At 40.1% G+C, this 17,254-nt stretch overlaps 1 protein-coding gene across 1 annotated transcript; it reads left to right on the top strand.

The window, feature by feature from the left end:
• Window positions 1–214: 214 nt before the first annotated feature.
• On the top strand, window positions 215–5,193 carry LOC307045298 (B-cell receptor CD22-like; the record flags this gene model as incomplete). Its single annotated transcript, XM_079690859.1, has 11 exons — window positions 215–343; window positions 527–614; window positions 1,998–2,354; window positions 2,474–2,671; window positions 2,806–3,162; window positions 3,363–3,590; window positions 3,736–3,993; window positions 4,168–4,255; window positions 4,354–4,408; window positions 4,647–4,741; window positions 4,839–5,193. 10 exons carry the CDS (start codon window positions 215–217, stop codon window positions 4,728–4,730), a joined length of 1,842 nt encoding a protein of 613 aa, XP_079546985.1. The 3' UTR covers window positions 4,731–4,741; window positions 4,839–5,193.
• Between the last annotated feature and the right edge of the window lie 12,061 nt (window positions 5,194–17,254).

Genomic DNA, 17,254 nt, shown 5'->3' with positions numbered 1-17,254 from the left:
TTTCAACACACTCGAGGGTGCCCTGGACAGAGTCGGAGTGGACTGGTCACGCGCTGTCAGCGTGGCTACAGACGGTGCGCCTTCAATGATCGGGAAAAAAGCAGGTGTTGTGACGAAATTCAGGGAAAAAGTGCAGACTGCAAATGGAGGACGTGATTTTTGGACTTTTCACTGTATTTTGCACCAGGAGGCATTGTGTTGCAAGTCATTAAAGATGGATAACGTCATGAAGGTGGTCGTCCAAACTGTTAATTTCATCCGATCAAGAGGCTTGAATCACCGTCAGTTTGACAACCTTCTCAGAGATAAAGACCACAACTACGGCCTGCCTTACCACACCGAGGTAAGATGGTTAAGCCGAGGCATTGTGCTGAGGCGTTTCTTTGATTTACGAGAGGAAATTGAACAATTCATGAAACAAAAAGGCAGACCAGTGTTAGAATTTAAGTCCAAAGAATGGATGCAGGATCTTGCGTTCATGGTGGATGTTACAGAGCACTTGAATAACTTGAACACAATGCTGCAGGGGCGCAACAAAGTTGTAACGCAGTATTATGACAGCGTATGTGCGTTCAAGTTGAAGCTGTCATTGTGGGAGACGCAGCTCGCGGGAGGTGATGCAGCGCACTTTCCTTGTCTGAAAAATGTGTGCGATACCCAACATGTCGCAGACATGAAGCGGTTCAAAGATAAACTAATAGGACTATTGCGGGAGTTTGAGCAACGCTTTCAGATTTTTGGTGAACTGGAGAAAGACTTCAAAGTTTTCTGCTCGCCATTCACCGCGAATGCCTCTGATCTGCCCGTCAACATTCAACTTGAAATAATAGACTTGCAGTGTGACTCAGATTTGAAGGGGAAATTTGCTGCAGCTGGCTTAGACACATTTTATCAGTATCTTTTGCCAGGTTACCCCAACTTGACAGCCCTTGCTGCAAAAGTGTTGTGCATGTTTGGAACCACGTATATTTGTGAGCAAGTTTTCTCTGTAATGAGCATCAATAAAACAAAGCTGCGCTCAAGGCTCACGCACAAGCACTTAAATGACATCCTGAAATTGGCTGCCACTCAGGCTTTGACCCCTGATATTGATGCACTTGTGAAAGCTAAAAGATGCCAGGTTTCAGGAGCAAAAACAACAGTGGGTAACCCAACTTAAAATGCTGCATAAGACACTGCACCCTGATATAGTTATCTAAAAAATGATTGTCTTCTGTGCAGATTGAAAGAAAGTGAACAGTGTGTGATTTACTGTAATAATGACAGTAACTTCAGTTCATAAGTTAGGTTTGTTGAAATTGTTCATGCATTGCACAGCTTTTATTTATCAATAAGTAATGTAGCCTACAAGGCAGGAAGTAAGTAACTCAACCCTCTTGAAAAGTTTCTACCTCAATTTGTCTCAATCATTTGGTGAGTTAGTACAGGATTAATATGTTAAAATGACAAATTAGTTATTTGAGAAGAGTTTTTGTATTTTGTTCATTCCCAGTATATGACTTAATGTTGTTGTATGGCTTTTTGTTGATACGCCAAGTCTAAATGTGCTTGTACTGTTATTGCACTAAAGTTCACTAAACTTAAACAAAGAAAACAATCTGAAGTTGTCGTCATTTTTTTGTTATTATGCTATGATTTTACCGCTCCGGCCCACTTGGGAATAGATTTTCCTCCATGTGGCCCCTGAGCTAAAATGAGTTTGACACCCCTGATTTATATGAAGGCATTTTCCATTCTTCCTTTGCCCTGACTGTAAAACTGAGCATAGCCTTTTTGTGTAGACTTCTGTTCTACCTGGTTTGATTAAGAAACAAAGTCAAAGAGTATCATTGGTTTCAAAGTGCCTAAGAAGGAATTCACATGTGTTTTTCTGCTCTATCCCAGTAGTCTTTAAAATATTTATGTTTACATTCTTTGTTGAAAGTACTGATCAGGCAGTTTTTCAACAATTTATAGATTAACTTTGATTCTAGTTTCTGGTGTGCTCTGTGTTTCAGTGGTTCAGGGTCAGGATGACTGGGGAGTGACTTACTCTTCTACTGAGATCTATGCAGTGACAGGATCAACAGTGGAGATAAGATGCAGCTTCACCTACCCATCTACATGGAGAGGCAGAGTTAACAGAGTAGAGAAAACATTCTGGTTTACTAAATGGAAAGATGGTGAACCTGTAGATCTGACCACAGACTCAGAGTATGCAGGTCGTGTAGAGAATCTCTGTGAAAACAACATCTGCACTCTGAGAATCAGAGACCTGACAGAGAGAGACTCAGCTGAGTACAGGTTCAGGATCGAAACAAACCAAGCAGGAGGAAAATATGTTGGTTCGACTGGCGTCACTTTGTCCGTCTCAAGTAACACTTTTCAATGATATGTTAATTCTTTATTAATGTCTTTAATATAATAATAATAATATGCATGTGTTTTGACAGTTTTTGTCTTAAATACAATTCCTGTTCCTTCATAAATCCAGATCTCGAGGTCACATCAGATACATACTGGCTGTCTTGTCAGAACAGTGGTCATCAATCTTATTATCCTTCCTACATCTGGTACAAGAACGGACAAAGAATCCAGGGAGAAACATCTCATTATACAAACAACCCGAACAAGGCAGACAGTTATTCCTGTGCTTTGAAGGGACATGAGGACTTTCCCTCTCCTCCAGTGTGTGAGTTTACTCCAAACACTTCTATCAACACATAAACATCTAGTGGTGTTTTATATTGAACTCAACAAGTCATTTTCTACTCCTGTTCAAATTATTGCTGAAAAATAGAAAGAAATATGTTTTTATTTGTTCAGGTGTCAGAGGTCAAACCTGCAACAGAGTGGCTTACACTGAGAGAAGCATCTGCACCTTAAAAGGATCACCAGTGGACATTTCCTGCACGTACAGCAGCTTTGAAGACGAAGTTGAATCTAAGTTCTGGTTCAGTCCTGAGCGTAGTCATCAGGGACAGAATCCCTCTCAACCTGAGGACCTTAGTGAAGACTCCCAGTATGCAGGTCGCGTTCAGATCCTTGAGACAGAGAGAGGACGCTCCACTCTGAGGATCTCTGACCTGAGAGACTCAGATTCAGCTCAGTATCTCTTCAAATTCAAAACACCAAGCTTTGAATGGAGGAGTGATTTACCTGGAACCACTCTGACTGTCACAGGTACTGATCAACACACACTGATGGAAATACACAGAACACCTACAAATACTGGAAAAGTAGATGTTTGTGTAATGACTATTGGATGAAGAGTTAATGTGGCTCTTTATTTCCAAATAGCAATACACAGTGGTGTGAATGTGTATGCACATCTATACAAAAATACCTTTTGCCTTACTATTGTTTCTTGTTCTAACGTCCAGCTCTCCAGGTGCAGGTGATCAGAGCAAAGCTCTACAACTATTCTACTGAGGCTGAGCTGAAGTGTCACAGCAGCTGCAGTCCAGCTGGTTCTCTGAACTACGTCTGGTTCAAGAACGGAGAGAAACTCAAGGCGGCCGTGAAATCTTCTTATAAAGCCTTGTTTCATCACAGAGACAACATCTCTTGTTCTTTGGAAGGACATGAAGACTTCCCCTCTCCTGCAGTGTGTGAGTTTACTCATAAATACACACTGACATTACAATACACTGACAAATGCAGACATACTGGAGTCACAGAGGTCTTCTGAAGTTCATTACATCTCTCTCAGTTCACCCAATAATCTACTTTTCTATTTCCATATCCTTTTTCCAGACTCTCCAAAGCTCCCCTCTGTGTCAGTGAGTCCCTCTGAGATAGAGGAGGGCAGTTCAGTGACTCTGACCTGTAGCAGTGATGCTAACCCAGCAGCTAACTACACCTGGTACAAGGAGGATGAAGACTCTCCAAAAGCTTCAGGACAGATCTTCACCATCACTGACTTCAGAGCTGAACACAGTGGGAGTTATTCCTGTGGAGCCCAGAACAAGTTAGGACGTAGTAACTCCACCTTTCATCTGAGTGTTGGAACAGGTAAGTTCTCTACATTCACCAGACCTGATTCACTTTGTAATCTGAAGCAACCCAAGCTTATTCAACATGTCAGTGTTCAGGGAGGAACCTCCATGGTGTCAGAGGTGGATCACACTGACTATGTGATTCATCAATCTATAGTTAGAAGTATCACATATGTGTTCATGTTTCTAGGGAGTTCAACAATGATGGTGAATATCATCAGGACGACTCTGGGGGTCTTGATGCTGATTCCTGTGTTTCTCCTGAGTCTGTGTTTGAGGTACAACAATATAAATTCATCAGTTTAAACATCCTTCTTACGTGTTTTAGTTTACTGTTATGAAATAAAATCTGTGTTTGTTGTTGTCCTTAATCCAGGAAGAAGAAAGCTCTGCGCTCCACCACTGAAGCACCTGAACCTGAAGAGATAGAGGTGAGAGAGAGCGGACCTATTGACAACATCTCCCCTTCCTCAAAGCTATACTGTGGCTCATGAATGCAATGAGAAGAGAACTTGTGATTAAAGACAACTTCCTGAGTTGAAACCAGTAAAGAATTTAGCCAAGAAATAATTAGTATCACTTTAAAATATGAAAAATGTTTTATAAAATCTTAAAGTATAGCAGGTTTCATGAATGAGGGTCTAATTGTGTCTTCTCTCTCTTCATCAGTTGGACTCTGATCCTGAGTATCAGAACGACTCACACACTGCAGCACAGACAGAAGACACAGAGGAGCAGGGAGACATGGTGTGAAGTCCACTCAGGTTAGAGCCTCCTGCATCAGATCAAACAGGCCCACTCCACATTTAGAGTCACAGTTCCAGCTGTAACTTTACACAAAGTCTCTGTGATGTTCTTCAGATGCTCACCTGATGGAAACAAAGAGGAAGGACGTTGAAATGTCCCTGTGGAGAGCGAGGCTGTGCAGGATGTGTGCAAAGTGGATATATTCACCTTCAACTCTTAAAGCTTCTATAGTCAGTTTTCAGCAGCAGCAGCTTGTAGGTTTAGAGAATGAGCTGCTGGCAGCTTGAAGTGAATCATGTCGAGGTGTCAAACATGATTTATCGTTAAGACCAGCCGATGGTCAGGTGCTCTATATTACTGCTTCAACTATGTGTACATGCTTATTTGTTATATGCAGAGTTGTTGATATTACAAAAGTCTCGTCAAATTGTTTTTTTAAATTGCACATAATAAATAACTTTTAAAAATCCTCATCAGTGTCTTGGCTAATAACTGTCCTGGCTGACAGAGCCAATTAAGTCTATTTAAAACAGAGAGAGCCTAAACACATCACATTTCACTCCATGTACAGTTTAGATTTTCACAAAATGAGACATAAGCTCACTAGAAGAAGACCTTGTTTGATGTTACTGTGTAAGATTCAAATCAGAATGAATCAACAGCCAGCTCTTCAACAAGTGAAGGACCATCGGACGAGTGTTTGGAAAAGATCAAGTTTAAAAATCTCTAGATTTCAGATTTTCTGTTTGACTCTTCATTAATTTGCGTTATATAATGTTTAATTATAAGCTAGCAATAAAAAAAATCAAATAAGTGCTGCTTTTGTAGATCTCCCATATACAGTATGTCATTATTTTATTTTTTTGTATTACTTTCGAATTTTATTCGATATTTTATTCCTTTTTATTCCATTCTATTTCTATTTAAATACTGCAATATTTGACTATGTTTTTAATTATTTATAATATGTGTTCATGTAATTTTTTTGTATGCACCATGACACCAAGTCAAATTCCTCGTACGTGTAAACCTAATTTTCTGATTCTGATTCTTCAAAAGAGTTTGATGCTGATGCAATATGTCAATGGTGTTGGTCACCAGTGTGAACTTGTTGTCTAATATGCTGTCTATGATGACTCATGTTATTTGGGGTTAATGTCAGGTAAACTGCTAACATTTAGATAGCTTTACTCATACCATTTTAAAATATCTATCAGTGTCTGATGTTAGAAAGATGTGGTCTCAGGGTCCTGATTCAGTTTCTGATGTTTCACTGTCCTCTAGTGGGGGATCTTAAGTGTGACACATTCAGGCTTCATCACTCAGAGAGCTCCCTCCACTGTCTGCTTTAAAGGGTCAGGAAACCTAAACTACAAACACATGTGTTTCCTCTCTTACCTCCAGTGGTATCTAAACATGCAGATAGTAAGTGATGCATTTAGCTGCTTGCTGTGAGTTCAGTTTTATTTTAATTTGAAAGTTTCTGTCAAACTTAAGACACCTCTGCAAACTGCTTTTCTAACTGATCCACCTAAACAAGCCAAAGTAATTTAAACTATTGTGTATTAATCAACATCATATCAAACATTGTCTGTCCTTCCAGTCCATGTGAGAGTGGTTCATGAGAGGCATGTACGTTTCCCACGTCTCCAAGTTCTGCATTTCTATGCAAGCAAATGCAACCTGACCACAGAGATAAGAAATACCAAGAACAAAGATATGTCATTTTCCATTCTCTCTTATAATTAATACAGTTCTCTTCATCCTGTTCAGTAAAACCTCCTCATGGGTTCACAGGTTAATGCCTTCCTGTTCCTTCACTACACCTGCAGACTGTGTGACTTCCTCAGTGCTCAGAGAGATGAACTTTTATTCTGTTCTTAATTTAAAGTGGACTTATCATGCTATATTTGAATAATATAGTGTAGGACCATACTTATATAAGGCATATTTATACTTTTTATTTTACAAAATACCAAACAGATCATGCATTTTAGCCATTCCTCATTTCGCTCAATTTAACACTGTCTTTGCATCATGGGCTGATTCTGTGAAAACAGCACCATCTGGTGGCCTGAAATATGTACTACAGCGTCTCCAGCGCTTTCGAACGGCAATGTCCGTTGCTGTCTCCTCCTGATTGGTGGAGTTGGCCCAATAGCCGTAGCGCCACTTCTGTGACGTCATAGAAGTGTTCAAATCTAGATCAGTCTGTATCAGATCCGTTGCAGCCCCTTTTTAAGAGATTTGGGTATGGAGGAAAATAGAGAGGGTTGTGTTTTCTGACTCTTGGTGAGTTCCCTGGAACACCGGGGACACATATTCATGTATACAAGACGTACAAAAGTGCATTTTGTATGATAGGTCACCTTTAAGAAAAGTGTATTGTTTGTTAAACAACCAAACTTTACTGTGCAGTGGGTGGTAATGGTGTTTGGGTCATCATGCATATTAATAATCTAAAGAGGAAGTAAATCTAGTCTCTTAACAGCCTGATATCCGTCTTCTGCTCATTGCTACAGAGGAAAGGCATCTTTGAACACATGGTTCCTCCTTCACTGTGAGTAGAAACAGTTTATTGATGTAGTGATTCTGTATACCTCCTGTGAACATTATTTAATCTGACATGTTTTATAGTCTCACAGAGATGAGAGGAGCAGCTATGAGTCGAACTGCAGCAGCGAGTGGATTAGTTGTCTTCCTTCTCTCTGTGTCAGGTACTGTACATCTACACTTACATTCATCACATGAACAGAGGGGATTCTGGGTAAATGTGGGACTTGTAAAATCAGGTAATTTGTAGAAATAAGTGGATCAGGGTTGGATGAAATGCAAACTTTCCAGAAATATCCCAAATGTATGTTTTGTGTAGCTTTGATGAAACACTTAGATGTTACCAAGTTTTTACTTGTAATGGATATTTATAAAAATACATTTCCTGTGTTGGTCAACGTCATTTGCTCTTATCATTTGTATAAAGTAACTGTGTGCCCAGAACATTTGTAAACTGAGAATTGTGTTCCCTCCTCACCCTGTGAAAACCTTTGCTTAGTTTTATTTCTAAGATGACCATGGTTAATCGTTTTTTATTAATCTTTAGTGTTTTCAAGTGATATTTTTCTCACAAGTCATTTCATACTGTCTCAACTTCTCTCATGTCGCCATAGCTCTGCAGCAAACCCTTCTAGTTCCTTCTCTCCTCTCTGACCTCAGAGTTATATTCCCACGCTCTGAGTTTAAAGCAGTCTTCTTCTTTTTCTTATCTGTATATCAGACAGAAGCTGCTCTCACCTCCGTGTTCTGCATTTATTGTTATTGTTCACACTTACCTCAGCAGCAACCTGACCACAGAGCGAACAGAGAGGAAACTGTTCAGAGAATCTCACACTATTCTAATTAATGTGATCACTAATCATTCACTGTTCAATTATATGAAGGCATTTTCCATTCTTCCTTTGCCCTGACTGTAAAACTGAGCATAGCCTTTTTACGTAGACTTCTGTTCTACCTGGTTTGATTAACCCTCTATGGCAGGGGTGTCAAACTCATTTTAGCTCAGGGGCCACATGGAGGAAAATCTATTCCCAAGTGGGCCGGAGCGGTAAAATCATAGCATAATAACAAAAAAATGACGACAACTTCAGATTGTTTTCTTTGTTTAAGTTTAGTGAACTTTAGTGCAATAACAGTACAAGCACATTTAGACTTGGCGTATCAACAAAAAGCCATACAACAACATTAAGTCATATACTGGGAATGAACAAAATACAAAAACTCTTCTCAAATAACTAATTTGTCATTTTAACATATTAATCCTGTACTAACTCACCAAATGATTGAGACAAATTGAGGTAGAAACTTTTCAAGAGGGTTGAGTTACTTACTTCCTGCCTTGTAGGCTACATTACTTATTGATAAATAAAAGCTGTGCAATGCATGAACAATTTCAACAAACCTAACTTATGAACTGAAGTTACTGTCATTATTACAGTAAATCACACACTGTTCACTTTCTTTCAATCTGCACAGAAGACAATCATTTTTTAGATAACTATATCAGGGTGCAGTGTCTTATGCAGCATTTTAAGTTGGGTTACCCACTGTTGTTTTTGCTCCTGAAACCTGGCATCTTTTAGCTTTCACAAGTGCATCAATATCAGGGGTCAAAGCCTGAGTGGCAGCCAATTTCAGGATGTCATTTAAGTGCTTGTGCGTGAGCCTTGAGCGCAGCTTTGTTTTATTGATGCTCATTACAGAGAAAACTTGCTCACAAATATACGTGGTTCCAAACATGCACAACACTTTTGCAGCAAGGGCTGTCAAGTTGGGGTAACCTGGCAAAAGATACTGATAAAATGTGTCTAAGCCAGCTGCAGCAAATTTCCCCTTCAAATCTGAGTCACACTGCAAGTCTATTATTTCAAGTTGAATGTTGACGGGCAGATCAGAGGCATTCGCGGTGAATGGCGAGCAGAAAACTTTGAAGTCTTTCTCCAGTTCACCAAAAATCTGAAAGCGTTGCTCAAACTCCCGCAATAGTCCTATTAGTTTATCTTTGAACCGCTTCATGTCTGCGACATGTTGGGTATCGCACACATTTTTCAGACAAGGAAAGTGCGCTGCATCACCTCCCGCGAGCTGCGTCTCCCACAATGACAGCTTCAACTTGAACGCACATACGCTGTCATAATACTGCGTTACAACTTTGTTGCGCCCCTGCAGCATTGTGTTCAAGTTATTCAAGTGCTCTGTAACATCCACCATGAACGCAAGATCCTGCATCCATTCTTTGGACTTAAATTCTAACACTGGTCTGCCTTTTTGTTTCATGAATTGTTCAATTTCCTCTCGTAAATCAAAGAAACGCCTCAGCACAATGCCTCGGCTTAACCATCTTACCTCGGTGTGGTAAGGCAGGCCGTAGTTGTGGTCTTTATCTCTGAGAAGGTTGTCAAACTGACGGTGATTCAAGCCTCTTGATCGGATGAAATTAACAGTTTGGACGACCACCTTCATGACGTTATCCATCTTTAATGACTTGCAACACAATGCCTCCTGGTGCAAAATACAGTGAAAAGTCCAAAAATCACGTCCTCCATTTGCAGTCTGCACTTTTTCCCTGAATTTCGTCACAACACCTGCTTTTTTCCCGATCATTGAAGGCGCACCGTCTGTAGCCACGCTGACAGCGCGTGACCAGTCCACTCCGACTCTGTCCAGGGCACCCTCGAGTGTGTTGAAAATATCAGCCGCTGTCGTGGTATCCGTCATCGGCACCAACTCCACAAACTCCTCGGTTACGGTCAAAGTATCATCAACTCCGCGGATGAATATGGCCAGTTGCGCAACATCTGTAATGTCCGTGCTTTCATCAATTGCAACTGAAAACGCAATAAACGACTTAACTTTGCGCTTCAATTGGCTGTCCAAATCCTCCGAAAGATCAGAAATCCTGTGTGCAACTGTGTTTCTTGTCAGGCTGATATTTTCAAAAGCTTGACGCTTTTCAGGGCACACAATCTCTGCAGCTGTCAGCATGCATGTCTTCACAAATTCACCCTCGCTAAATGGTTTTGAAGCCACTGCAATTTCATTAGCAATAAGGTAGCTGGCTTTCACTGCAGCATCGCCGATTTCTCGGCTATGAGTAAACACAGACTGCTGTTTTTTCAGACCCGCCAGCAATTCCTTCACCTTTTCGCTTCTCTGTTTTCCTTTCAAGTTATCATATTTGTCGGCATGTTGAGTCTCATAGTGGCGACGAAGGTTATATTCTTTCAGCACTGAAACGTGCTGCGAACAAACCAAACACACGGGTTTCCCATTCACTTCCGTGAATAAATAGGAGGATGACCATTTTTCTTGGAAAACTCTGCACTCTGTGTCCACTTTTCTCTTTTTTGATAGCGACATTTTGGGGAGTGAGGAAGCCAAGCACGATAGACTGTAAACACAGGATTACTTCCTCAGGCCCGTTATACATAGTTTGCTCGCTTCACATAATTGCTATTGCGACACCCAGTGGACACATTTAGAACAGCAGTTTCTTTCATTGAAAAATTGCAGCTCTTTTTATTTTTTATACTTTCCAAAATCATCTCGCGGGCCGGATTAAACTTGTTCACGGGCCTGATCCGGCCCGCGGGCCGTACGTTTGACACCCCTGATATAAATGAACAGTGAGTGATTAGTGATCACATTAATTAGAATAGTGTGTGACTCTCTTGTACAGTTTCCTCTCTGTTCGCTCTCTGGTCAGGTTGCTGCTGAGGTAAGTGTGAACAATATCAATAAATGCAGAACACAGAGGTGAGAGCAGCTTCTGTCTGATATACAGATAAGAAAAAGAAGAAGGCTGCTTTCAACTCAGAGAGAATATAACTCTGAGGTCAGAGAGGAGAGAAGGAACTAGAAGGGTTTGGTGCAGAGGTATGGCGACATGAGAGAAGTTGAGACAGTATGAAACTTGTAAGAAAAATATCCCTCGAAAACATTAAAACTTAATAAAACTACAATAATTCTTTTAACCGGGGTCATCCAAGAAATAAAACTAAGCAAAGGTTTTCACAGGGTGAGGAGGGAACACTATCCTCAGTTTACAAATGTTCTGGGCACACAGTTACTTTATGCAAAAGATAAGAGCAAATGACGTTGACCAACACAGGAAAGATCTTTTTACGAATATCCATTACAAGTAAAAACTTGGTAACATCTAAGTGTTTCATCAAAGCTACACAAAACATATATTTTGGAATATTTCTGGAAAGTTTGCATTTCATCCAACCCTGATCCACTTATTTCTACAAATTACCTGATTTAACAAGTCCCACATTTACCCAGAATCCCCTCTGTTCATGTGATGAATGTAAGTGTAGATGTACAGTACCTGACACAGAGAGCAGGAAGAGAACTAATCCACTCGCTGCTGCAGTTAGACTCATAGCTGCTCCTCTCATCTCTGTGAGACTATAAAACATGTCAGATTAAATAATGTTCACAGGAGGTATACAGAATCATTACATCAATAAACTGTTTCTACTCACAGTGAAGGAGGAACCATGTGTTCAAAGATGCCTTTCCTCTGAAGCAATGAGCAGAAGGCGGATATCAGGCTGTTAATAGACTAGATTGACTTCCTCTTTAGATTATTAATATGCATGATGAGCCAAACCCCAGTAACACCCACTACACAGTAAAGTTTGGATGTTTAACAAACAATACACTTTTCTTAAACTAAATAAACTCTGGTTAAAGACCCGTTTAGCTACCTTTACTGACTCCTGAAAGAAGCATTAGAAAGGATTTAAAATGATAAGGGTGAAACAGTTGATCTCTCTGAGCTGTGGTTCACAGGTTAATGCATTCCTGTTCCTTCACTACACCTGCAGACTGTGTCGCGTCCTCAGTGCTCAGAGAGATGAACTGTTTCACCCTTATCATTTTAAATCCTTTCTAATGCTTTTTTCAGGAGTCAGTAAAGGTAGCTAAACGGGTCTTTAACCAGAGTTTATTTAGTTTAAGAAAAGTGTATTGTTTGTTAAACATCCAAACTTTACTGTGTAGTGGGTGTTACTGGGGTTTGACTGAACAGGATGAAGAAAACCAAATTAATTATGAGAGAGAATGGAAAATGCCATATCATTTCTCTTGGTTTGTTTCTTCTCTGTTCTCTCTGCGGTCAGGTTGCTTCTATTTCAGAGAAATGCAGAACTCTGAGACGTGAGAAACTCACATGCGTGTTAGTGTGAACCCAACATGAATACACACATCACACACATAATCAATTGGACATGTAGGATTTGGACACACAGTGTTTAATGATACGAAAAACACATTTTCAATGACTTTGGATGTTTAGATAGATCAGTTGAATTAACTGTAAACATATGTCCAATGTTTACATTAATTAAAACACTTTAACATTTGAAAAACAACCTCACAGCATACAGCAAACTTTATTATGAGTTATTTGCATGTTCAGGAGGTAAGAGAGGACATCAGTACTTTAGTAGTTTGGGTGAACTGACCCTTTAAAGCAGACAGTGGAGGGAGCTCTCTGAGTGATGAAGCCTGAATGTGTCTCACTTAAGATCCCCCAGTAGTGAAACATCAGATACTGAACCAGGACCCGGAGACAATGTAACGTTTAATATTTAACACTGATTGTTTTGGCACATTTAAATGTACTTGTTCGTCGTTATCTCAATGTAGCAGGATAAACTGTTCAGCCCTATCAACACGGGGCAACCTTTCTAAAGAGGGTCAGTGTCGCTCTTGCTCCCTCTTGCTCTTTGGCACGAATGCAACTTCCGGGTTCCGTTTACGTGCTTTCTCCGCTGGCACCGGTGAGTTTGCGGCGGTGGCCGCCGTTTGTTGTATGCTTAGCATGACAAGTAGCATACATACTAAGTGTTTATTGCTGGTTGTAGACCCTTGCAGGGATCCTGCAGCCCATGTCTGCTGCCACTGTTGAACGAAGCTCTCCTGCTATGTGTCTTAACTTAGCCTGATCAGGTAGGTACGCTTTCTTCTTGTCTCATCCTTCCTGAATAATATGAATGTAGTATTATTATCGTAACATCACCTGCGCTGGAAGCCTAATACAGAAAGACGGCTGTTTTGCCTCAACGTCTGTGCTTCACCGCTACACTGCTGCCTGGCGGGTGTTGCTCTTGGCCTGCATCGTCTGTATTGCCTCTTTGTGTCACTGTGCATTACACTACATGACCACATTTTAAACATTGTTATAGTGGACTGTTCGATTAATTTCTGTTTATGATTAGTTGTTTAATTGACCCTGTTGAGTTAACCTTGTTTTTTATATTTATTTCAATATTAAGTAGATTGTTGGGTTAATTTTCTTTTGTTTAGTTGTTTTCTAACCTATTCTAAACTTGTTTTGTTTATTTCAGTCGATATTAGTTATATCTCTTAGTATTATTGATTTCTTATTGTCTTTATACTGATCTTATGTGTTGGTTTGTGTATTAATTTGTTTTGACTGTTTGCCCCAGTAATGTGTTTTGTTGGCCTCTCTTTAGTTGCTGAGAGCCAAATGTGTGTTGGCTCCCCTTGATGTTGGTGTTCTTTCGTGTGTGTGAATGTTTAGTGATCACGGGTAATTTACTTTGTTGGGATCCCTCTCACCCCTCGTCACGTCCATCCACTGGTCAGCCTCAGCATCCCTTAATTAAGATGTCCCCCTGTATTTCCAGTGTGTATGATGATCTTACTGTGTTTTTTAATGATATTAAAAAAACACCTCTCCTGCCCCTCAGTATTAGGAACCTGAGAGCCTTATTGGTACTTTGAATAATTATTTCCTTGGGTGCAGTTCCCAAGGTGGCGTTGTCTGGCTTTTGGTTAAATGTAGATCTTAAATAGGATTTCAAACAAACACTACCACGTGCCGCCACATTAACATGTTATGAGTTTAACCATTTCTACTCAGGTGTGTTTCTGCCAAATCAGAATAAGAGCAAGAATACCTGGAATAAGACAAATGGATGCACGAGAGGATAAAGGGAGGTAGGAATGGATGGTGTAGTGAGTTTCCATAGAAGTGCTCTGTATTATGATCTGTAGACCTTATTGTTGGCTGTGCCTGACAACACGTGAAGTCAAGTTACAGAACACTGTCCATATGTAGAAGATGCAGAAGAGGATCATACCTTTCACACTTGAAAAAGCCAGTTCAGTCTTTGTTCCTGGGTCTGGTCGTCCGCTGACTAACCACCTGCCAATCTGACTTCTTTCTGTTGTCTCTAATATATGCCTGTGTATGTTTGCTGTATACTTGTATGGAATATTTATGTAAAGTGTCAAAGCTTTTAGAAAAGCTAAATATAATGTGGATACAAAAAGATGTGGATGTGCATTACCTGGCATAGAGAGAAGGAAGACAACAAATCCACTCTCTGTTAAACTCACAGCTGCTCCTCTCGTCTCCGTGTGGCTTCAGTGACAAAATAACAAAGAAGTTGATTGATGTCCACAAGAAAACCCTTCATCATTAAAAGAAAGGGAGTTCAGGAGACCAGTTTGTGGTAAACAGAGCACCTCTCCTCACTGACAAGAGAACACACATCCTAATGTCTTCCTTTATTATAAAAGCAGCCAAACTTCAAGATCTAAAACCATGTTCTGTGAATAAATCTCAACAATGCAAATTACACAAACTACTAATGCAAATGAACATCACTTGATATTATTATGAAGCTGCCTGGACAGTTTCATAATGTGTACAGAAAGTCACATCTCAACATTTGTTCATTGAGGTTTAGCTTGGGTTTTACATTTTATGATATTCATTCAAGTCAAACTCAAACCAAACTACAACAAGCAGCACGAGCTGAAGGTTAGCTATCAGTGTTTCTGTCTGAAGAAGCAGGACTGTGGCTGTGCCGTGGTCACACACTTCACTCACACACACACTTTACTCACACACTTACTTCTTTCACTCACACAGTGTGTGTGTGCAGAAATAGCGCAGAGCGAGAGCGAGAGCGAGACCGGTGCCAGCAGCAGGGACCGTGTTGTTAGCATCTGGTTAGCTAGCTGCACTAACGGACATAAGGAGCTGTTTGTTCCACAACAAGCTGGAGGAGAGTCCTCTCCTCTCAGACTGAGAGGCTCAGGTGAGCTAAAGGACTCTCTGAGTGTTTAGATAGTTAACTTTAGTCTAAGTTATCTCAGTGGGTCTCAAACAGTTTGGTCACAAATTATTCAAAAGATTATTTCCGCGGCACACCCTCACATGATCATTATAGTTATTAAAAAAATAAGAAAATAAAGGAAAAACAGTTATGAAATACTATATGGCAGTAAAACAAGAATACAGTTGGAAAGGGGAGTGATTTGTAAAATATCCATGAAGAAAAAGAACATCTGATTACAGTTGTATTTCATCTGGGTGTTGAGAGATGTATCCATCGATCTCTTAATGTTGCTCTCAAAGTGCACCAGATTGATGCTTTTAACTTCAATATTTAAAAACAATCTTCCCGGGGGAGCTTGTCCCCGGACCCCCCTAGAGGAGGTGAGGTCCGCTCCCCACTCGTAAAAAATAGCACTTTACCCCTGCCTATATGCCGTGAGCTGATTATCGAGCCTTCATTATAACAGTCGCGGGTGTACTGTGTGTTTGCGTGTGGGGAGTGTTGCAGTAGAACATTCCACTGTAGCGCCCCTGGTGCTCGTGCTTTTGTGCGTGCTCTATATTGCCCGTAATAGTGTTCACTGGAGTCCAGCACCTCAGCACCCCCACTCAAAATACCTTCCCGCGCATCTGCTTGTGTTGTTTAATATTATTTCCAGTGTTTTTATTTCAAGTGAACACGTGCAATTATTCTATTTTGAAATGACAGATTAGTGACACTCATGCTGTCATTAGCATTAGTGTGGACAAGAGTTATGGCAATTTCAACCTTTATTGATGAACTCAAACCAGAACAGAACAGAAGGAGAGAAAGGTAAACACATGAAGTACAGAAAAAAAGACTAGGGTCAGAATAACAGGTGTAACAACAAAGCAAAAGAGACAAATGCAACAAGTTGTGATGGTTATGAACTTAAAGAGTAACAAAGAAATGAAATTTTATATTTACATAAAAAGATGGCAGAATAAGAATGTGTGAACATTAAGGCCGTACACACACCAAAGATAAATGTACTGTACAGGCTCTTGGTAATGGTTTTCCATCAGTGAAATAAGGCTCTTTACTGACACCTAGTGGCAGCACAATGAAACTGCAACTACATCAGCAAACGCATGTTCCTCTCCAATATCCCAACGTGCTTTAAAAAACATTTATTTTGGAATGGATCAAAAATAACACAAACAAGTAGTTGTAGTTGTTGATATTGCAGTCTACACAAGAAGAACATTGTAAACCAATAGTATTTGAATAAAGTTGATAAATATACATACAAAACAATGGAAATAGTTTGTCATCAGTAAATTATAACTATTTAGTAATATCTACATTTCCCAACAAGCCAGCAGTTAGGGATCAGATCTCTTGTTGCAGCATCTTTACATTTTGTAATTTATTTTGGCAAAAATCATGTTACACAAGAAATATTTACAATTCAGTGCATTAAGCTGTGAAATACTTAACACAATCTTTACATTTGAGCCATTCAGATTAATAAAAACTAGGCTGAAAACTCATCGCCTCTTTCTTGGAGAGATCCACCCTGAGACATGTTTTTATAAAATCCACATCACCCTGTGTAGATAGAATGTGATTGTAAAAAAACTGAAGTATCATCCTTCAAATGCAACGCCTGCTGTGTTTATCTGGATTTGTTAACCGTGCTGTACAATGCAGCTGGATCCTCTTCAGAGTCCTGACCTCTGGTCCTGAGAGATCAATGATGTATTTCTCAGTGGTAATAATAATGCAAAAGGAATTAAATGATATGTGAACAATGTTCCTGTGTGAGGATCTGCTCACCTCGGGGCAGCACTGCTGAACTTGACGGCAGCGTACTCCGGGACTTCCTGTTGCTCCGTGTGTCTGAGGGGC

Source organism: Notothenia rossii (genome assembly GCF_949606895.1).
Source record: "Notothenia rossii genome assembly, chromosome: 1".
Taxonomy (NCBI): Eukaryota; Metazoa; Chordata; class Actinopteri; order Perciformes; family Nototheniidae; genus Notothenia; species Notothenia rossii.
This window is presented reverse-complemented; position numbering and strand designations above follow the sequence as displayed.